The sequence below is a fragment of the Varanus komodoensis genome, unplaced genomic scaffold (genome assembly GCF_004798865.1).
Source record: "Varanus komodoensis strain SLA01 unplaced genomic scaffold, ASM479886v1 scaffold102, whole genome shotgun sequence".
Taxonomy (NCBI): Eukaryota; Metazoa; Chordata; class Lepidosauria; order Squamata; family Varanidae; genus Varanus; species Varanus komodoensis.
The window spans coordinates 1,282,431-1,303,828 of record NW_025335279.1 but is presented as its reverse complement, the minus strand read 5'-3'; the positions used below and the strand labels follow the sequence as shown (position 1 = coordinate 1,303,828).

General features: G+C 50.1%; 2 protein-coding genes across 2 annotated transcripts in view; one reads left to right on the top strand and one right to left on the bottom strand.

Annotated features, from left to right (window-relative positions):
- LOC123017819 (E3 ubiquitin-protein ligase TRIM7-like) overlaps positions 1 to 21,398 on the bottom strand; it is a 28,857-nt gene that overhangs the window by 823 nt on the left and 6,636 nt on the right. The window contains exons 6-12 of the mRNA XM_044419408.1: positions 20,708 to 20,892; positions 9,238 to 9,705; positions 6,804 to 6,899; positions 6,111 to 6,341; positions 4,271 to 4,293; positions 2,704 to 2,819; positions 435 to 467 (exon numbers count right to left, since the gene is read on the bottom strand). Of these exons, the coding sequence (XP_044275343.1) occupies positions 435 to 467; positions 2,704 to 2,819; positions 4,271 to 4,293; positions 6,111 to 6,341; positions 6,804 to 6,899; positions 9,238 to 9,705; positions 20,708 to 20,892 (1,152 nt within the window). The remainder of the gene's footprint in view (positions 1 to 434; positions 468 to 2,703; positions 2,820 to 4,270; positions 4,294 to 6,110; positions 6,342 to 6,803; positions 6,900 to 9,237; positions 9,706 to 20,707; positions 20,893 to 21,398) is intronic.
- On the top strand, positions 12,898 to 13,802 carry LOC123017812 (zinc finger and SCAN domain-containing protein 16-like). The gene is made up of 2 exons (XM_044419402.1): positions 12,898 to 13,503; positions 13,644 to 13,802. Exons 1-2 carry the CDS (start codon positions 13,087 to 13,089, stop codon positions 13,653 to 13,655), a joined length of 429 nt encoding a protein of 142 aa, XP_044275337.1. The 5' UTR covers positions 12,898 to 13,086; the 3' UTR covers positions 13,656 to 13,802.

The following is a 21,398-nucleotide window of genomic DNA, read 5'->3' as shown; positions in this document are numbered from 1 at the left end:
GCCCCCCTCCCCAACTTGACTTTCCCATAATTCACAGTTAACGTGGGGAAGGCTCCAAAGTCTGCAGGACACATTTCTTTACTCCAGGGACAGACAAGCTCTTTCAGTCCAAGTGTGGGATCCCCAAATTTCTTGAGGGCCTCTGTCTGTGGTGGGCGTGACTCAAGGCAAAAGGGTAGGGCCAGAACACCAGCAGAGTTTAGCTGGAAGAGCCATTTCGGAATGGGGGAAAAACTGCAAGGAGCCACCAAATGACAAATGACTGGGGGAAGGAAGTGGGCCCTTCCTGGAACACCTGGAGAGCCAGACTGGGACTCCCGGAAGGCTGGATTTGGCCCCCTGCGTGGTGCTCTGCACCCCTGCACTAATCCCAGTGAAAGGCAGCCAGACACATTTCTAAGCAGTGGCCACTCCTCGTAAGTTGGGAAGCATACCTTTCTGCAGCTGTTGTCCGCACAGCAAAGCATCTGGGGGGAAGGGAAAAGATGTAAAGATTAAGCACAGCTCCCTTGTGACCAGAACAACTCCTGTTAACACACACACAAACACTCCATCATACAGTATCTATAATTTCCTTATCTCAAGTAAAAGTTTAAGTAGAAATTGAAATAAATCTGGCAGATGGGAAATCCTCATTGCATGCAAATAACAGCACAATTCTAAGCAGGTTTAGTATTAAAAAGGTAAAGGTAAAGGTTTCCCCTTGACATTAAAGTCCAGTCATGCCTGACTCTAGGGGGCGGTGCTCATCTCCGTTTCCTAGCCGAGGGAGCCAGCATTTGTCTGCAGACAGTCTCCGTGGCCATGTGGCCGGCATGACTAAACACCAAGGTGCACAGAACGCTGTTACCTGCTCACTGAAGGGGTACCTTTTTATCTACCTGCATTTGCATGCTTTCGAACTGCAAGGTTGGCAGGAGCTGGGATGGAGCAATGGGAACTTGCCCTGTTGTGCAGACTTGAACCGGTGACCTTTTGATCAATCAGCCCAGCAGCACAGCAGTTTAAACCACTGTACCACCTGCATCCCTTAGGTTTAGTATTGCCTCTGCCTAAAATCTGCCCCAGGTAGAGGGAAGCTTTATTAAAATCAGAATTATTGCACATAAATACAGGACTAGGAAACCTGTGGCTCTCCAGCTGCTGCTGAACTATCATTCCCGTCTGCCCCAGCCAGCCTGGCTAATAGTGAAAGGTTATGGGAGCAGCAGTTCATCGAGATCAGAAAGGCAACAGTTTCCCCATCTCCTATGCGGAAGAACAACCCTTGCTGGCCTATAATCAGCAGGGCTTCTCCCTCACCAAGACCGATCGTTCCAAGGTATTAGCAAACATGTAGATCAAGGCTGCCCAGGCCTGACCTCCCATGCAGATCCAGCCTTAACTTCGCACCTCTTCCTGTCTGCCCACCATCGCAAGCAGCCAAGAGAGCAAAGCAGCCCCAGAAGGGCCTAAATGCATAAACCCCCGGGGGCAGCGCATCCCCACAAGCCACGAGTGTGAGGGACGGTGATGCACCGCCCCCAAGCTGTGGTGACAGAGATGCCATTCCACCGCCCACGGAAAACCCAGAGAGTTTCACGTGCAAAAGAGGAGCTCCCCAGACACTCTGATAGCTGAGGCAGGGACCGCTGCAGTGCCCTCCCTGGCAGCTGTGGGGGGAGACCGATGGATGTGCGGCCCTTTGCACGGTGGCTCAGAGGCAAAGCGAAAGAGGCTCGCTCGTCCTCCTTTTCATGCCTGAGGAAGGAGAAACCAAAGGAGCAGCCAAGGAGCAGCCAAGACCTGCCTTGCCATGGCTAGGACGGCCCAAGGGCACGTCGGATTTGCCTGGTTAACTTTTTATACTTGGAGCTCCGGAAAAGCCCCTCAGGCAAAGGCTGCTGGGTAAGCTTACTTGTCCTGCAATCAAGACTCCCACAGACTGGAAAGCATTTAAAGAACAAGAGGAGGAGGAATGAATGGCGATTCAGAGGAGGGAAAGAAGTAGGAGACCCCTGCTGTTTAATCCATGCAGGGGTCTCAGCAAGGGAGCCCCTGTTCCGGGATTACACCCATTTATTTAGGAGGGTCAAAAGCCAAACAGGCTTTGATCACCTCCAAAGGGCCAATGGGCAGCAAAATGCAGAGGCGGCTCCATTTCAGTGAGTGTGAACTGACAGGGGCCGAAGTCCCATCTCCCCCTATGCACAGGCAAACAGGTTTCTCCCCCCTCCCCCCGCTACCTTTTCTGCCCCGATGCCTGGCTGCCCCCCGAGAGTGCACACCAGGCAGGGGCCCCTGACCACAGCCTCCTTGCCTCCTCCTCTGGCCCAGGCGATGGCGGCAGCAAGCAGGGGAGCGGCAGGGTCCACCGCCAACCCCCTTCCTGGCTCACTGCCCGGCAGGCAAGCACCTGGCAGCCATGTGGAGGGAGAGGCTGAGGGCCCGTGGCAGTGGGGGCAGCGGAGAGGAGAAAGGGGATTTGCGGCGGGTGGGAGCCCACGGGGCTGTCCAGGGGCCCTCCAGAAGACAGGGCTGGCCTTGCAGCTCTCCCTACAGGACAACCCTGTTCTTGGTGGAAAAGAAAAGGGTGGCTGGACCTCCAGGAAAAAGGCCCCATTGCTTCTGCCACCCTCTGGGGAGCCTAAAAAACCACGACCACATTCCTTTTTGGACCAACAGGGTGCCCAGCACAAACTCTTCATGGCCGTATTTCATTACCTTTGAATTTCTTTATCACACCCTCTAGGATGGGGATTGTATCACGGAAATCCCAGAGCTTCCATTTCAGCTCCAGAGGGAAAGCCGCTGGGTTCTCAAAGGGCTCCTTTTCACTCCTGGTGGAGAAAAAAACAAGGTTTACCTGCTATAAATCCAGTCCAGCTTCCCCAGGTGCAGCAAAATTAAGGGACTGTGTGGAGGAAGAAAACTGCAGGAAGGAGCAAGGTACATTCGCAAGGAGATGCTCAGAATGAGTGCCGAGACCCCAAAATCAGGCGCCTGGGGGCCAAAAGAGCAGCAACGGGTCATCTTCCCGGACCCCCCTAATGTTATGTACTGAAGCACAAGACAGAAACATGCTCAGCAGCTGCCTCATTCCATTCGGCCACAACGTCTTGTGCAATGACATAGCACCAGACTGAGCTTTTTCAATGTCGTTGCGGCAGGGGGAGAACAGAAGGGTTGCAAAGGGGGGACAAAATTGACATCGGTGCCCTTATTGGTAGAAGGGAGATGCTCCTCATCCTTTCTGCTTGGATCCCGAGTGGCACTTTGATACAATTTTAGCAGCAGCCACGTGGCTCACAACGCCAGCTCCTCCCGAGCAGCCCAGCCAACCCTGCCCCACACAGTGGCCCATGGGGATGAGGGGCATGAGGGGTCCCTGAAAATCGGGCAGAAGCACCTTAATGGAACAGGAGCAGGACGTTCCCCTACAATCAAGTGAATTGATACTGCAAATCTGTTCGTGTTTACAAAGTAAGGCAAAGCTTGGGCAATAGAAAGGATTTTGTCTGGATCATAAAAGCGACAGAAGGTTTGTCTTTGTTTTGTTTTGGTTTTTCCATTTTCTGAGGAGGAGCTGAAAATGGGCTGGGCAGGCATTTAACTATAAACATGCCTAAAGCATCTTTGGAATGTTGCCCTTGATATTTCTAGAGATTGTAGAGGCAAGGAATTGGATGAACGCAAGCAGAAAATCACCTCTGGTCCCAAGGGATGGAGGGGAAGGGTCCGAGTGGCAGTGAAAAAAGGGGTGCCACCCCGAGAAAAGGGGTGCCATAGTTCAAAGCAATGCCCGTGCCTTGCCTGTGAAATTCCTCTCCTCCTCCCTACCCTATTGTGGCCTAGTGGTTAGAGTGCTGGACTGGGAATCTGCGCAGAGCTTCCCATGTGACTTTGAGCCAGTCACATACCCTCAGCCTGACTACCTCACAGGGTTGTTGTTCTGAGGTTAAACAGTAAGGAGAATCTTGTAAGCTGTCTTGGCAAGAGGAAGAAAGGTAGGGTATAATGCAATAATAAAAAATAATAATCCCATTTTCCCTGTGTGCTGTGTCTGAGACTGTCCACAGAGATTGTCTCTTTTTACTGATTCCATATAAATCACTCCAAGAGCCTATTTTGGCAGAGACGTGGGATTAGAATGCTCTAAATAAATAAATCCTGGAGGGCGTGGAGTCCGGTTTTCTCTTCCCAGGGGAACAGGAGGGCAGGTTCCCCACATGCCATCCCAGCATGCCCCAGCATTGTGGAAGGCTGATGGAAACGTGTGGTGCCCACTTACCTCTTCAAGATGCTTCTTGCATCCTAGAGAAAAAGAGAGAGAGAGAGAGAGAGAGAGAGAAAGAAAGAAAGAGGGAGTCTAAGTACCTGGTGCAGGTCACATTTTAAGGCTCCCCAACCTTCAACTGTCCCACGGTTTGTTTCAAGTTTGTTGTTCTTCTGCTCAAACAACCCTTTCACCTGGATATTGCAAGCTGGGCCCCATGCAAACATGGCACCCACAGGCTCTCTGCACAATGGAACAGCCCCAGCAGGTAAATTAAGCCATGGTGGGCTGTGAGCTGTTATTTCTCCATTTCCTTCATTTCATTTCTACACCCCCAAACAGTTGAAGTCCTTTGGGCAGTTCACAACAGTTCATAAAATTGCAAACTGCAAGGATGATAATACAATAGAACATAAAATTTCTGTATACACAATTGAAATTCGTTGAGCGATCAGTCCAACTGGGAGGTCGATGCACTGCCGGACTTAGGGAATTAGGGCAACCCCATGCATGGCAAGGAAATGGCAGGAGACCTTCGCCTCCCAGTTCCTACTCAACATCACCTGGAGGGCCAAGAACGGCTCTTTGGAGGGGGAAGGAAGGCGGGCGGAGCATTGCATCCTGGTGACCCAGGTCTCCTTCCCTCCTCAACCCCCTGGAGTTTCCCTTTCACCCCCTGGAGTTTCCCTTTCACCCCTTTTCCAAGGCCAGCCGTGCAGGCTTGAAGAGACAGCTGGCATGGATCTTTCTGCGCTGGTTGCAAAGGGGAAGGGGGATCCAACCACAGACCCCAGTTCTGAAGTTGGAGCTCTGCCTCCCACCTTGGAGGCTATCGAGGGGCTATAGGATCAGTATAGTAAACAGCTAAAAACCGTTTCAGTACAGATACCAAAAGGCAACCAAAATAAACACCCCACCCTATACACAGGAGTAGAGGGTGGCCTTCAGCTAGCGCTGGAAAGACAACAGCATCGGCACCAGAGCACTCAGTGGGCAGGTCATTTCAGAATCAGGGTGCCACCACCGAGAAGGCCCTCACCACCACCCTGCAAGCCTCCCTCAGAAGTAGGAACCTGGCAGAAAGCCCCAGATGTTGATCACAGCATCCGGGTAAGTTAAGGTCAGGAGAGCCAGACTTTGCAGTCCCAGACCATGTAAGGCTTTATACGTTAAAACCAGCCCAGTTTCATGAGAACCAGGTCAATGAGCAGGGGGCAGGAAGAAACAGGCTTCTTCTTTGATTTTACCTGCATGCCATCCACCAGGGGTGGCCACACTCATTCCACAGAAGAGCCACATATGGTAAGTATCAGATGTTTGAGAGCCACGAGCGGGCGCCCGTGAGTGGGGGCGGCAGGGGGTGAGCAGCAAGCAGGCGCCCACAGCAGCGAGCCACAAAACAATCCCAAAGAGCCGCATGCAGCTCCCAAGCCTTGGTTTGGCCGGCCCTGCCATGTGCGTTCTTGCACAAAGATACAGGAGGACTTCCAGGATGGCTCATGGATAGCTATTTGCTGGATATGTGGCAGGTGGAAATCTCCCTAGTTTTACAGAAACCTTTCTCTTTATTCCACTGCATGGTTTTCTCTTGTGGTGAGGGAAACGACACAGCCCAAGTGCGTTTAGATATTGCCCTTTCACGTTGTCCAAGGTCACGTCCTTGAAAGAGTGCAGAAGGGCAGCCTGGATGGCTCAGACTGACTGCCAGTCCAGCTTCACACTGGCAATGCTGGCCCGGGAGAAGCCACACGCTGGCCATCTGCCTGGGCCCCTTCCTTTCGGTGCTATGGCGCACGCACACCGAGGTTTGCAGCCAAGCCTGAAGAGCAGGCGGGGCTCCTCTGCCCCGTCTTACCTGCACAAGCTCCCCTGCTGGCTGCTGGCATTTCTCCTCCAGCTCTTGAATGAGACTTTCGAGACTGGAGATCTCCCACGTCAGAACTGCCATGTGCTCCTCCCTCTTCTTTGCAATCCCCTGCTTCACCTCGTCCATCTGGGCCAGCAGAAGCTCCTCTTGTATGGCCAGAAACTGGTGTAGTTGCCTGAACAGATCCACGGTCCGCTGCCTCTCCTTCTCTGTTAATTTCTGCAATTAAAAAACGGACAAGACAGAAAGGGAGGCCAACGTCATGAGCGCAGGTGCACGAAAAGGCGTGTTGGGAAAGGCAGGAAAGATACTTCTGTCTGGTCGTGGCTAAGAAATCAACATTCAGTGAAGACAGGACGATGCCATGTTGGCTGGGGCACGATAGGAGCTGTAGGGCTTTTTCTGCCTAAACGTGGATAAGTTTGCCCCATTAAAGATTTGTTACAAGAGTCCTCCCTGCACGCCTGCCTTGCACACTATATCTAGTGGAAAGGTGGGATATAAATAAATCAAATATAATTAAGCATATCTTTCATTAATGATTTTATGGTGGCTCTGCCCATTTTCAATTAAGAGGTGTTGTGTGTGGCGGGGCCTCCTTGTGGCTTTCGCATCTTCTGCGTTTTATTTCAGGTCTTCCCACCTATTGGTTGATCCCTTCCTAAGCATGTCAACACTTGCCAGCAGGTCTTGGTTTTCCTTTTCAGTGTCCGCTTTATATGCCAGAATTTTCTCTCTCTCTTTTCTCAGCATGTCCAAACGACTGAGGATCTGATCCTGCGCAGAGAAAGGAACAAGATTAGGTTTGGTTAAGAGAGAGGAAGAGCTGAACACGATCTTCACTCGTTGCTGTCCCCTGCCTGGGATCAAACCAACCATACAACTGAGCAGGAGTCTCGGGTGGCGGGAACGATAACAGCGGCAAGGTCTGAACATTTAACACTGAACTGGGCCCTCCTGTACTGGCGACCTGCACATTTCTGGGCCTAATTCAAGGTGCTGTTTTGAGCCTTACCTGACACCTCTCCCAGCACAAACCTTCCAATTCATTCTGTTTATCATCTAAGGCCCCCCTCCAGGTATCTCTGCTGAGCGGCACCGGAAATGTGGCAGCAAGTGAGCAGGCCTTCTCCACAGTGTCCACCCACTGCCACCCAGTTATGGAACGATCCCCACAGTGAGATCTACCTGTCACCAGTTTTGTTATTTCTGGGCATCAGCTTAAGACCTTCCTCTACTTTCAGGCATTTGAGAAGTTTTTAAATCAGGGATTTCTCCTAGAAGAGCACTTCGGGATTAATCAGGGTTTAATCCTGGCTTTTCTTAGTGTTGATTGTAAAACTTGCATGGGTATGTGTGTTGCCTGTTTATACATTTGTACATAACATGCACATATTATATTTGAAAGGGTTTTGTATCTCATGTACGGCATTGTGATGCAAATGTTTTTAACCTTTGCAAACTGCTCAGAGTGCCGGCTATAGAAATGAAACAAAATGGGCATGAGCTCTGAAGAGCAGAGAGCACGGCATGAGGTATCGGAGGACAGAGTTCCATGTGCCACGTGGCCAGCACGAGGCCTCCTAAACTAGCCCTCTGCTCTTGTCACCAGGGTCAGCCTCAGTCTGGCTAGTGTCCCTCTGAGGATCGCTGGGAGGGACACCCTCCTGTTCCTTGTCCCAGGCAACGGGTCTTGTCTGCGGGGATCAACCTTTCGAGGACCTTCGTTAAAAAACTTGGAAGAGCCCTCCTGGATCAGAGCGCCTATTCCAGCACTCTGTTCAGGCAGGCCAACCAACTACCCGCAAAAAACCCATAAACAGAACAGGCACGAAACAGCACCCCCCTCCCCCGGCCCCATCTTCCCCAACAACTGGTGTATACAGCCATCAGGGCTGATACTGAAGGAAGGCCTGCAGCCATCGGGACTCCTCCACGAAGCTGTCCAGTCCCCTTTTACAGCCTTCCAAACTGGTGGCCATCATTACAGCTTGTGGAAGTGAGACCCATAGTTTTAGGGGTGCTGTGAGAAAAAGCACAGCACCTTTTATTTGTCCTCGATCTCACATTAATTCGCTTCATAGGACTACCCCAATGGGTTCCAGTAATTTGAGAGAGGGAAGAAATGTCTCCTGATTCGCTTTCCCTGCACCAGTTTATTATATCTAGTAACACGTTAAGGTGGGTACCCCAAAATATTCCATTGTCTGAGGCAGAATACCAAATGATGCCCTTTCCTCAATTCTAGCCAAGTTTACTTTGGCACCCAGAGCAGAAAATTCTGCGAGTTTCTTTTTCTGGGAGTTAATAACAGAACAATAGCAAAGTTAAATAACAGTTTTGCAACCCAAAATCTTCCTTCTGAGGCAGCTGCCTCCATTTGCCCAGAGGCAGCAGCTGGAGAATCATTCTGTGGTCCCTGGGCTAGCACTGCAGCTCTGGTGTGTCTAGAAAAGCTCCCATTCACACTATGGCATCAAACAGGAACAAGGCAGGGAGTTCAACTCTCCCCCCACTGCCCCACTCCTGAGGTTCACAGGAGAAAAACCTATGAATGTGAATTATAATAATTGCACCTTCAGGCAATTAGGAACTTATCTAGTTTGGTCCCAGGAATTCCTTAGAGGAGAGCACAGCATTTCAGCAAAAATCTATCGTTATTCTGCTTGCACAGGGAAATCCAACCATGATCTTCCTACCTGGTACTCCTGGGATGCCTCCTCCAGGGGAACCACCTAGTGACCTTCCCTCACTTGGGAGTCCTCCACTCCCTGCAACATTTCAATTGCCTTTCTTTGGCTCTGCATAACCCAGATTTGGTACAGGGTGCTGCTAAAAGAGAACAAATTAAACTACCCACCCAGCGCACCCCACAATCCTGAAGCTTCTGCGGCTTCCTTGGGGGGACTACTTGCATAACAAAGAACATGCAAGTTAATAGCAATCATGCCTGGTCCCTCCAGAGACCTGTGGTTACTGGGCAGTACAGAAAAGAAATCAATCAGTGGGTCATTTAGCACCAATACTTTCCTATTGGAATGTCTTCACGGAGACGATGCTTAGAGGAGCCTACAGGTATTTCTCTTCCCCATCAGAATGTACACGGATCTCCTACCTGGTACTCCTGGGACGCCTCCTCCAGGGGAACCACCTGGTGATCCTTGTGCTCCTTGGCTCTGTCGCACACCACGCAGATGGGGGCTTCGTGGTCCCTGCAGAAAAGCTTCAGGGGCTCCTGGTGCTTCTCACAGACTTGCCCCTTCCCTTCGACCCCTTCGGTCCTTTGGACCCCCTGCCCTATTAATTTCCTGGCAATTTCCACAAAGTTAGCCAGCTGCCGATTGGGCCGGAGGTTCCTCTTCTGGAAGGTCCCCCTGCACTGGGGGCAGGAGGCCTGCACGTCCGATTCCCCACTGTACTGGCTCAGGCAGGCTCGGCAGAAATTGTGCCCACACTCTGCGACCATCAGGGGATCCATGAAATAGTCCAGGCAGATGGAGCATGTGGCTTCCTCGCAGAGCTCGTGCACGGTAGTCCCGGGAGCAGCCATGGCGGCCTCACCCAGAAAGCACAGCCACCGGCGCTAGTTTCGTTTTCCTCGGTTTGGGTTTCTCTTCCTGCCTGTGGGTTTCTCTTCCGGATTGGAGGACATCTCTAAAACGAGGGCTGCTCTGCGAAAGAATGGGCGTGAATTGAGAGAACAGCAGCTCCAGGTAGGAGGGAGGGACATATATAGCAACATGCTTTGCAAGTATCAGAGTATTTTGAGAGCCAAGGGATGGTCCAAAATCCCATGTTCTCCTTAAGCCCGTTGCAGCCAGATCTTCCATGCGCACATCAAGCTACCGATCGCGGGGACGGGAGAACCTCAAAGTCCTCCACGCCTTACTCCAGAGTATATCACACCCCCCAAACCCCGAAAACTACATGAAGTGTTTTCCCAAAAGATACAGAAGTGCCTCATTCAGGAAACATTTCTTTCTCCAGTGAAAACAATATTAGACTCGGGGCACATCCGATGGACATACAACGGGATAAAAAAATGAGATATTCACAATGCAAGCAGGAATACAAAAGCACTAACGGGATTGCAATACCAGTACTGATGATTAAATATCATCAGGTGCCTATGGATCTTTGTGGGTTCCGATGACTCTTCTCTACAGACTTCAAAAATCCACTTTCTGAACACATCTTAATCTTTCTAATTAATCATAGTCTCCTTTACTAGAAAATGCCATTAACACCTTGCTGAAGGATTGTTTCGCTTAGAAAACGGGCTAGCGTAAGCCCTTTTTCCCCGCCCTTTGCACTCCTATTGGTCTTGTGAAAGTTATGTGTAAATCTCCTTTGAAACCTGATAGTACGCGTTACAAAGTATGCTTTAATCTACATGCATGCATACATACAGGTAAGCGAAACAGGTGCGTAAGGGACCATTTGTCACTGATTCCTGGGATGGTTAAGAAAACCTGATACCCCCTAAAGGCTGAGAGACAACAGGGAGTTCCTTGAAAGCCATGCTTTATTTTATTAAAGAATAATTTGAAATGAATTAAAAGCACACATCAGGAAAAATAGAGCAATATATTAACACCGAGAAGGACGAAGATAAAGGCATTTAGAATCAACACTGGGACTGCACAGAAAATCGTATGTGCTTGTGTGCCCTCAAAGAGAACAGTTTTACAGGGTATCTGTGTACACGTGTACTTGTTCAAAACAAGCATAATGGAGCTGTGGCACCTCAAAGAGCAGAGTATTAACTTCCAACAAGGTGTGAGTATTGAGTGCGTGTGTGTCTTATTATCTGATTATAAGAAAGCAGGGAGAGAATTGTACAAGCAAAAGAGGATTCCGTCTGAGATACTTTTAGCAAGGGAGAAACAGTTGCAGGGAAGTGTGAAGGGGTTGGAAGAGGGATTAGTGCAAATGCAGGATTTTTTTTCAGGGAAAATGGGTAGATGGGCACAAAAGAGAGACAGGGAGCTGGGGTAGGATATTAGGAAAAGGGAGGAAGGAGAATAATTGGCACAGAGACCACTTAGATTTAAAAAAATGGAAGGTAATACAAAGAATTACTTCTCTATATGTGCTGACTTGCAAAGAGACGGGACGCTTTGTGAAAAGGCTTCTCTAGGAAAGAGAGGCAGCCAAGGACTGCTTTCATATGACCTATAAGCCACAGTGAGGTAACTTGTGCAAACCTGCCATTGTTTTGCTTAAGCTGCCTTTCTAAAGCCAGCCTGAGAGCCCATCACTTGGTCTGGGGGTTGATTTACACACCGTTTGTACTCCAACCGATGGCAAAACACCCCTGAGAAATACCCTTACCAGGCAACTACCAGGCAAGCACTATTGCCTACTACCCCCAAAGTTCAAAAGCAGCACTTCGGGGCAACTAGCAAAGCCTTCCCCACCTCCCACCGCTAACAACCTTTCTGACTCGCTGCAGCGTTTTTGCCCCTTTAAACTGGCTGTCAGACAACTTTTCACGAAACCCATTTTGCTGCCTAGCAGCACTCGGGAGTGCTTGCCTATTGGCTGCCCGGCCTTTAAAAAATGCACAGATATATGCATAAAAATAATTTTAAAATAAAATTATTACTCCGATTTGCACAGAGACTCTCATTCGCTTAAGCGCAGATGGGTGGATTTCAAGCCTCTCTGGGGCAAGAGGTCCCGGCTGCCAAGGGGCAACGGAGACACACCAGACATTGCTCCGGCCGAAGCTTGCGATCGTTTCCTCCCGCCGCTCGCCACTTGGTTCCCCTTGACAGCTTGCTGGGAAGAGCGGGGGTGTGCGCGGTCTCCGAGGGGAGAGATGAACGGGTATTTTAGCGTTAAAGGGAGTGAGTCGGGATGCCTGGGGAGGCGATGGCACGCTCACTTCCCGCCTTGCCCCGCCTCCCGCGTGGGGCTGTGGCGCCGATCCCGCGCACCCCGCCGCCGCCGCCTTCTCTGCAGGGGTTCCGGTGCGTGCAAAAGTGCATTGGAGGGAAAGCGAGTGGGTGCAAGGCAATGCGTTATGGGAAGCAGGGATCGTGCTGCAGGGTGCATTAAGCCAAGCAGCGTGGCCTTTTCCTGTGCCAGTAGCGTCAGTAGCCCCTTCTCCCTCCCCACGTTCCTTCCTCCAAGGGGTCTGGTGAGTGCTTCGGGGTTCGGGGAGGCCCAGACAAGAAACGGGGAAGGGGATTTGGAAGAGATCCCCAAGCAATGAATGGAGGCGGTACAGGACGTAGTGACAGGTGGGGGTGCAGAGAGAGCGCTTGTGATGCTTGCCTCCCCTCCCCTCCCTCCTCCCCCTCTCCAAGTTTCACCCCGAAGGGAAGTGGGCTGTGCGGCTGACCCACTTGGGACTCATCTGCAGCACCCACATATTGGACAGCTGCTTTTTTAACTTCTCTGTGCTAAGTGAAAAGGGGCTGGTGCTGCCTTGAGCAGACAGAGCTCACACACAAGACACCCTGCTGTGAAACGGTGTGCATTTGTGGAGCAGCATTGGGAACCTGGGCGGAATTTGGGAGGGGGTTTCATGGAGAGAAAGAGAGTGAAGCAGACTCGGCTGTGGTGGGCAGCGGCAGGGTGCATTGCTGGGGTTGGTGCAATGTGAGGGATGCTCTGTTAGCTTACCTGGTTATCAGGCAGTTGAAGTTTTGGATCTGTTTCTCGTAGGAGGAGGAGCTTGCTATCTTCCTCTGTATATATGTATATTAGTCTCTAATATTAGGAGTTTATCTGCATTCTTTATAGGAAGAATTCCCAGAATTATCCATGGCTTCTTGCAAAGGATCTTCCTGCTTGGGGCGTGTGACACTTGCATGCAAAATGACCTGAGGCATTTAAAGAGTGGTCTCCTTCTCAGCCCCGGATCTGGCCCTCTTTGCCTCAAGAAGGAAATTGCTAGCAGAGCAAGGAGGTCCTTCAAATCTTGTTGAGGTTGAGTCAGAAATAGAGATCAAAGATGGACAAACAAGACTCAGCTGACCCCAAGGCAAAGACTGCCTTGCATCTCACCCAAGCTGGGAGCAGTGGGACAACCGTGGAGGTAAAAGGGACCAGCTTAGATACCCATCAGCTGCACTTCAGGGAGGTTTGCTACCAGCGGGCTGAGGGCCCCCGGCAAATTTGCAGCCATCTCCACAACCTTTGCCATCAGTGGCTGAAGCCAGAAAGGCACACAAAATCTCAAATGCTGGACCTGGTGATCCTCGAGCAGTTCCTGACTGTCCTGCCCCCAGACATGGAGAAGTGGGTCAGGGAATGTGGAGCAGACACAACTTCTCAGGCAGTGGCCCTGGCAGAAGGTTTCCTCCTGAACCAGGCAGAGGAGCAAAAGGATCTGCAGATGAGAATGTTACGGTGCTGTGGAGCCAATAATGTGAGCAAAAGAACACAGAATCCATAATTTATCCGAGGTTTTTTTCCTTGTATTCATTCCAGGAAGGGGTTATCCACCCACCTAGTCTTCTCATAATCCCTCTCCCCGTTCTGTGCCCGGCATCCCAACTTCTGTTACAGGTGCAGAAGTGACTCCTGGAGGTGGCTTCTGATTTTTCTGGGACAAAGAAGGACTTCTGGGACATCAGGCAGAGCCCTCTGTCCAGAAGCAACATGCAGGACAACAATGGAGATGCCCCTTCCCTGGGTAAGGAATTATAGTACAGTAAGACTCCCAACTATCTGGCCTAATGTGGCAGAAGGGCAGGCCGGATAACAAAAAAGCCGGATAGGCCGGAGTTCTATAAATGCTCACTTCCTACCTCACCCATACCATTAAAACACCCTTTTTATACCAAAACCCGCTCTTAATCATATTTTCTGACTTCTTAGTACAGGCCAGTACTTTATAAATGTTTGTTGTGTACTGTATTGTACATTTTAAAAATTTATTACAGAAAAAGGAAGTCCAAGGATAAAAATATTGTACACATTTTAAGATAAATTTTATGTCTAACTTAATTGCAGGAAACATAAAATCATGTATACTGTACAGTATGAATACATACACTTTTAAAATAAACAAAACATTAACGTAAACCGTAGGCTTAATTCTTACAAAAATTATTTAAACTTATTTTACTGTTCATTGATAGTTATTTTTTAACTAGGCCAGATAGTCGCAAGCCGGATAGTCGAGAGTCTCCTGTACCTTATTTCAAAGAACTGTAGAACTGGAAGTTACTTTGAAAGTCCCTTAGAACAACCACATAGCAAATCCAGCAAGTTTGCAAATTCAGCATCCAGCCTCTCCTTCGATGCCCCACCACCAAAGGAAAGCCCACCACCTCCTGTTGCCGTCTGTCCTGGCATCAGACAACCTGTACCATTAGGACAGGTCCCCTGATCTTTCCATTTTGATATCAGTCTTTCAAGTGTCCAAAGCACAAGATGTTCCCTGACAAGTGTCGGTAAGATTAGAAACAGGGTTCAGGGAAAGCATCCAGGGATACAAGATTCTTTAATTACTTATGAGATCAATCCTGTGAACTCTGGAGAGCATTCCAAGAACTGTAGGGTATTTTGGAATCCTCTTGCCAAAGTTCCAGCCAGCATGCCTCAGCTAGACAGCCTCAGGAGTTCATTGGGAGGAGAAGAAAAGCGGGGCAGAAAGGCAAAAACTTTCCCTGTTGCTCCTTCAGTCCTATGGGCAGCAGCCCAGCAAAGCACTCACTGATTGGAACCCCACCCCGCTCTTGGAGGCTACTGCCTAATGTGGTTAAGAGCGCAGGATTGGGACTCAGGCAATCCAGATTCTAGTTCCCGCTCAGCCATGGAGCCAACTGGGTGAGTTTGGACCACTTACAGCCTCTCAGCCCAACCTACCTCACAGGGTTGTTGTTGTGAGGATATGATGGAGGAGGAGAATGATGTAAGGTGCTTTGAGTTCTTTGTAAGAAAAAAAGGTGGGATATAAATCTAATGAATAATAATTCTTTCTGGCAGAAAAAGAACCACAAAAGTGAAAAGTCTAGGAAGTTTCAGCCACTGAATTTTCTAAACATTCTTTGAAATCACTGAATCCTTAGAAAGAAAAAAAGGCATGCTGGGAAGGCAATCCCTATACAAAAGGAAGATAGCCAGCTTATTTAGTTATCTATCTATGTACAATATCTGTATACTGCTACTTATCCAAGGAGATCCATAGCAGCAAACAGGACAAAGTAAAAACAAGTGGAAAGGAATGATGTGAGTCACTCTGAGTTCTTTATAAAGAAAAGTGGGATATAAATCAAATAAATAAGCAAGCAATGGATGCAAAGGTGATAGTAGGATCGGACTGCATCCTAAGGTGATCGTAGCATATGACACCACAGAGCTCCAAACATTCTAGCTTTTATTCCCTTTTGCTCCAACCCCTTTATCCCCCTGCTTGCCTTTTTCGTCACCTTTCTTTATCAATCCTGTAATATCTTTACTGAGACAGGGTGACCAAAGCGGTCTGCTGTGTTCCAGGTATGGTCACATGTTGAACTAGGCCAGCCAGCGAATAGGGTCACATGTCTTACCACCACCTCTGTTCCCCTTTCTCTCCTTCGCAGGCAATGGAGCAGCACTCACAATCCGCTCCTGGCCTTCACTTCGTAGTGGAGAGGAAGCCGCTCCATTGCAGCAGGATGAGGTAGGGGAAGAACAAGTGGATCGAGAAGCACAGAACCACCTGGGCTTCTCTGTGCCCTGCACATCTTGCTAGGCCTAAAAGAATCTGATTCTTTGGCTTCTCTTAAGACTGTTCCACAGGGAAAGCTTTGAGTGTCACCCCAGAAGCGTTGGATCCTTCAGAAGAACCTCCAAACACCTTCAATCGGCTGTCCTCTGGGATTGCTATATTACCTGTCGGGGAAAATAGGTTTTCTCCTTTCAGGGTCCGGTGACTTTTGAGGAGGTCGCCGTGTGCTTCACGGAGGAGGAGTGGGCCCTGCTGGGTCTGGACCAGAGGGCTCTGCCCAGGGATGTAATGGAAGAGAATTATGAGAATTTGGCCTCTCTGGGTAGGTATCCTTCCTTCCGTCCTCGCTGTACGATTTTGGGAATTTCTCTTCCACCCTTCAAATAAATTCCATTATGGTATTAAATGAAAGGTACAGTGGAAATGTTAAAACTCTGACAAGTAAAAAAATGGGAGGGTTCCAATGGTAAAAAGAGAAGCATCGGGACTGCAAGGAGACAAAGCAATCTAGTTTATCGAACATGTTCTACATGGGCTGCCACAGGAAAGTGTTCAGAAACAAAAGAGCCAGTGTGGTGCAGTGGTTAAGAGCGTGGGACTGGGACTCAGGCGATCTGGGTTCTGGCCCCTGCTCGGCCACGGAGCCAACTGGGTGACTCTGGGCCAGTCACAGACTCTCAGCCCACCCCACCTCACAGGGTTGTTGTTGCGAGGATAAGATGGAGGAGGAGAATGATGTAAGCTGCCTTGAGCCCACTGTAGGAAAAAGGCAGGATATAAATCCAAAAAAATAAAAAAAATAAAAAGCTGGTGCAAAATGCTGCAGCCAGATTGCTTTCTGGTATGTGTTTTACAGCCTATTTCCCCGGACTTCCATCAAAGAACTGGTTTCGTTTTGTTCCAAGCCGTGTTTAAAGAGCTGCTTTTTACTGAGATGCGCAGTCTGCATGCAGCCCCCGCAGCCCATAGCTGCAGCCCCGTATGAGTAGCCGACCCCCCTGCAGTCTCCTTGCAACGTTCCGACTTCAGTGCCGCCGCTTTCGTTGTCCCTTGCACTGGATTCCCCCCAGCCCTGGGCCGTCTTCTCCCACCCCACCCGATTTGGCCCTGCCTCGCTGCCATTGCTGCAGATCTCCCTTTGGGTGTGCACTCCAGCACGACTCTCAGTCGGCTCGGGCAAGCACTCGGGCAGCCACTCTCGGGGGGCTTTGTTCCTCCTGCCCCGTGCGCATCCGCCTTCTGGCGAGGCTGACAGGAGTGCGGAGCTGGCCAGTGTTGCGGGAGGGTGTGGAATGCCAGCCTGTGCAAAGATAGGCCTCCATTTGGCTGGCAAAACGCTGGTGCAAAGATGACCAGAAGGCCTGTCCGGTTCCCAGTTCTGCAGCTGTGTTTTGCAGTAATTGCAGTCTGCAACAGCTGCCCCATATTTCATACTCCGAGTATACTACATTGGACACAAAGCAGTATATAAAGGCTGTAAATACATATATCAAACTTATGAAGTATGTTATGGAAGTCTTTTATCTCCTTATAAACAGTGATAGTAGATAGAAACGCTGTAATACGAAATTTTTTGATTGTCTGGGATAATGTTCTCCCCAAGGTTAGATATGTGCCAACAAGTGTTATTTCTAGGTGCATGTTAAAGATGTAAGAACATAAAAGTCCTGCTGGAGCAGACCAAAGCTCCATCTAGTGTAGCACTCTATACACCAAGTGACAAACCAGCTGCCCACAGGATCCCTCAAGCAGGAGGGGTGCAAGGCCTCTGTCTGCCCAAGCCCCTCAGCAGCTGGTGTGTGCAGGCATGACATCCCTGGTGAAGGAGGCAGCACAGGGCCAGCAGGGCTAGTAGCCACAGAGCGCCCCCTCCCTCATGAATCTGTCCTGCCCCTTTTAAGGCCATCCGGATTGGTGGCCATCACCGCTTCCCATGGCAGTAAATTCCATAGTATGCAAGAGTAGTTGAATTTTATTCTTACAGATACATGGATAAGGCACAGTGATTCAAGGTAAAGTCTTATGCAAGTTTAGATGGAAAAATGACGTAGAAATCTCGGCAAGCCCCAGCTGTGTAGTTGGCATGTGTGTGTAGTGGGCCTTTTTTCTTCCAAAACTCACATTGGATTACATCTTCAGTGTATCAGTTTTTTGTTTTCACAATTTGTGCACACTGTCATACAATCTGGACATGTAAGCAGTTTATACACACTCACAAATTAATTATAAATACTCGCAAGTGTATGGCAGCGTTTGCCTCCCAACAAAGACTGTCCTGTTACTTGGGCTTTTTGCCTGATTTGGAGCTTCGTTTCTTTCTCCTAGGGGAAGCAAGGAAGAATGAGAGTGGCACTGAACAGCAGAGAAGGCAAACTGGAGCACCAGAGCAGAGACGTAGAAAAGGATCCACCTTGTCCAAAGAGTCTGACTTCCACGACATTTTGATTCCAGGAGAATATCAAGAAGGAACACGAAGACAGGCCGGCCCTCTGTCTGGCGGCGGCTCAGCTAGAAGTCATCAAATATTATATCTACTGGAAGTACCTCTGCAGTGCTCTGACTGTGGAAAAAGATTTGGCCGGCGTGACAATCTTATCAGACATCAGAGAGTACACACAGGTGAGAAGCAGTGGAAATGTTCTGAGTGTGGAAAGAACTTCAGTCAACGGTGCCACCTGAATAGACATCAAAGAGTCCACACAGGGGACAAACCATTCAAATGTTCCAAGTGTGGACGGTGCTTCAACCAGAGCTCTACTCTTTACAAACACCAAAGAGTGCACACTGGAGAACAACCGTATGAATGCTCAGACTGTGGGAAGAGGTTCAACCAGAGGACAGACCTTGTTTGTCATCAGAGAATCCACACGGGAGAGAAGCCATATAAATGCTCAGAGTGTGGGAAGTGCTTCAGTCGTAGCTATAACCTTGCTTACCATTTGAGACTCCACACAGGTGAGGCACCAGGTGAATGTGGCAGGAGAGTTTCTCACGAGATAAACCTTGTATTGAGAAACTCCTCTGAATGCGCCAAGTGCTTGGATTGAGGAAAGAAGATGGAGAATCACGTTCGTGGGTTCAAGGGAGCTGTTCTAAGCAATCAGACACTAAAAGTGGACCACACATCTACACATAAGGAACAAACTGTGCAAGGGATGTGGGAACACAGTGCAAACTGCATTCCTCAAAAGAATGCACGAGGATGAAAAATGTACACCTGTTGGGACCAGCCTCCATCAGAACCAGTGTTTACAGGGTTGACCCACACAATTGGGTCCGCACCCTTGCAGAGGGAGAGGTTGCTCTCAAGCACAAACCTCACCAGGAAGTGATCTGACCATGACAGGGGAATCAAACATAAATTCCTCACCCTCAGACCACCCTCTTCCTGCCCCGTCAAGAAAACCAGGTCCAGAGTGTGTCCACATTCATGGGTCGGGCCGGTGACATGTTGAGACCAACAGAATCCCCAATCTGTCTCGGTCACCCAACACCAAGTAGAGGCACTCCAGCCCTGGTCTCGAAGGGACCGGAAGTCCCGTGAGTGTGGGAGTACATCGCTGTATTGCTACGCACAGTCACTAGGTCACGCTGCGTCTCGCGGTAGTGACGTACGCTATGGCGGCCGCGCTGGGTCATGCTATAGTTTCACGCCATTGTTCGCACAGCCAATAGTACTGTATTTACCTGTGTAACCATATAAGGCTGGTAACCTAAGCACTAGGTGTTGGCCGGCATATACTCGACGGTCCATTGGCCATAGGTAGATACCTATGTAAAACTACCAACGTAATAAAAGGAGCTGCCGGGAGTGAAAGTAAAACAGATTCCTTTGTTCCCCCGAGATCTCAACCCAGCAAGCTCCGAAGCTGAACTTCTGTCTGTAGTGTCTTTCTTTCACTCTAAACTTTCTCGCGCCGCTTGCCGAGGTTGACTGGCTGGTCCAGCCAACCCACCGCACGTGAGGGAGATGGGAGGCTCGGTAAACCAAAGCGACTCCCCCTCCCCTCCCCTCCGGGCATGAACAGTGCTGAACCAGATACCCAGATGGACACATTTGAGAGAGGGCGACATCCCCCCCCTCTCCCGCCCAGGTCTCCGTTATGCAAGCCAGGCTGGCCCCCTCATCCACAATCAAGTCATGGATGAGGGAAGATTTATTGTTGACCGACCTGGCATTGAGCAACAGCACCGTCAGGCCCGAGGGGCGGTTGACAAGACTACCTGGAACCCTCTGGCTGGGGGCAAAACCAGGAGGAGGGACAGGTGTCAACCATCCGTCCCTCCTCCTTCTACGCAGACACGTTAAGCCCCCGCGCTCCCCAGGAAACACAAATGTCGACATGGCCAGGGTCAACTCCATAAAAACCAATTAAAACAGATTAAAATACAATAAAATTATAAAAACAATAAAAAAAACCTCCCCCTTCCCTCGGTGATGTGCCCCAGTCTGGCAGCAGCGGCAGTGACTGCGCAGCGCGGCACAGAAGGTAAACTGAGCCGCAGAATGCGGCCGATGTCCGTTGGGGTTAAAGCGGCGCCCACCCGCACAACCCGCCCCAAACTGGCATCGCTCTCACCAGCACCGGCGGGGGGAGCAGGGAGGGGCGCGGAAACCCATCAGGCGGGAAGATGGCGGCACCCTCCTCCGCGCCGTCGGCGGTGGGCCTGGCATGGCCCTGGCGTCCTCCATGCCCAGGGTGATCCAGCGATGGCCGCAGGAGCGGCGTCAGCTGGCCCCCGGCTCGGCGGTACGCCCCAGTCCGGCGGCAGCAACAGTGCAGCGCGGCATGGCAGGTGGACCAAGAAAAACATGGCCCCTGGCCAGCCCAGCCCCCCGCTCGGCCCCCGAATGGCTCCCAAATGGGTTGCAGGGCCCTCCCCAAGCTCTGCTCCCTCCCAGCACGTCTCTCACCTGCGCGAGGGAGGAGGCCGGAGCCGGGTCCTGGGTCCTGGGCTGGTGGTCCTGGCCTCTGGAGAGCAGTGCAGCAGCCGGCGGCCGCGGGCGGTGTTGGTCCGGGCGGCGCGGAAAGAGGAAGATCTTTCCGCTGTTAACTTCTCTCTGTTTTAACTTCTGTCTGTCATTCCATGTCCCACACTCTGGAATGGATGAGAAGCGATCCTGTCCTTCCTCTTTGTGACAGCCTTTCAGGTACTTCTAGAGTGCTTTTATATCTCCCCTCAGTCTTCCCTTCCTGAGGCTGAACATGCCCAGTTCTCTCAGTCTTTTCTCACAGGGTTTTGCCTCCAGTTCCTGAATCATCCATATTTCCCTCCTCTGCACCCTTTCTAGTTTTTCTGCATCTTTTTAAAATTTAGATTCCCAGAACTGGACACTGTATACCAGGTGAGGTCTGACTGGTGATGATTATAGTGGAACTTCACTATTACTTCACATGTTTTGGAGGTAATGCTTCTAATCTTATTTGTGCCAAGTTTGCAGGAGCAATTTCAACCAACACCCCTTCTACAATGAACTTATTTTGTCTTCTCAACCGAATACCATAGAAACATAGAAACAGCGCAAGTCAGAAGGGGCCTCCTGGGCCATCTGGTCTGACTACCGGCTCCAGCCGGCTCCTCATGACATGCCTACCATGTGCACG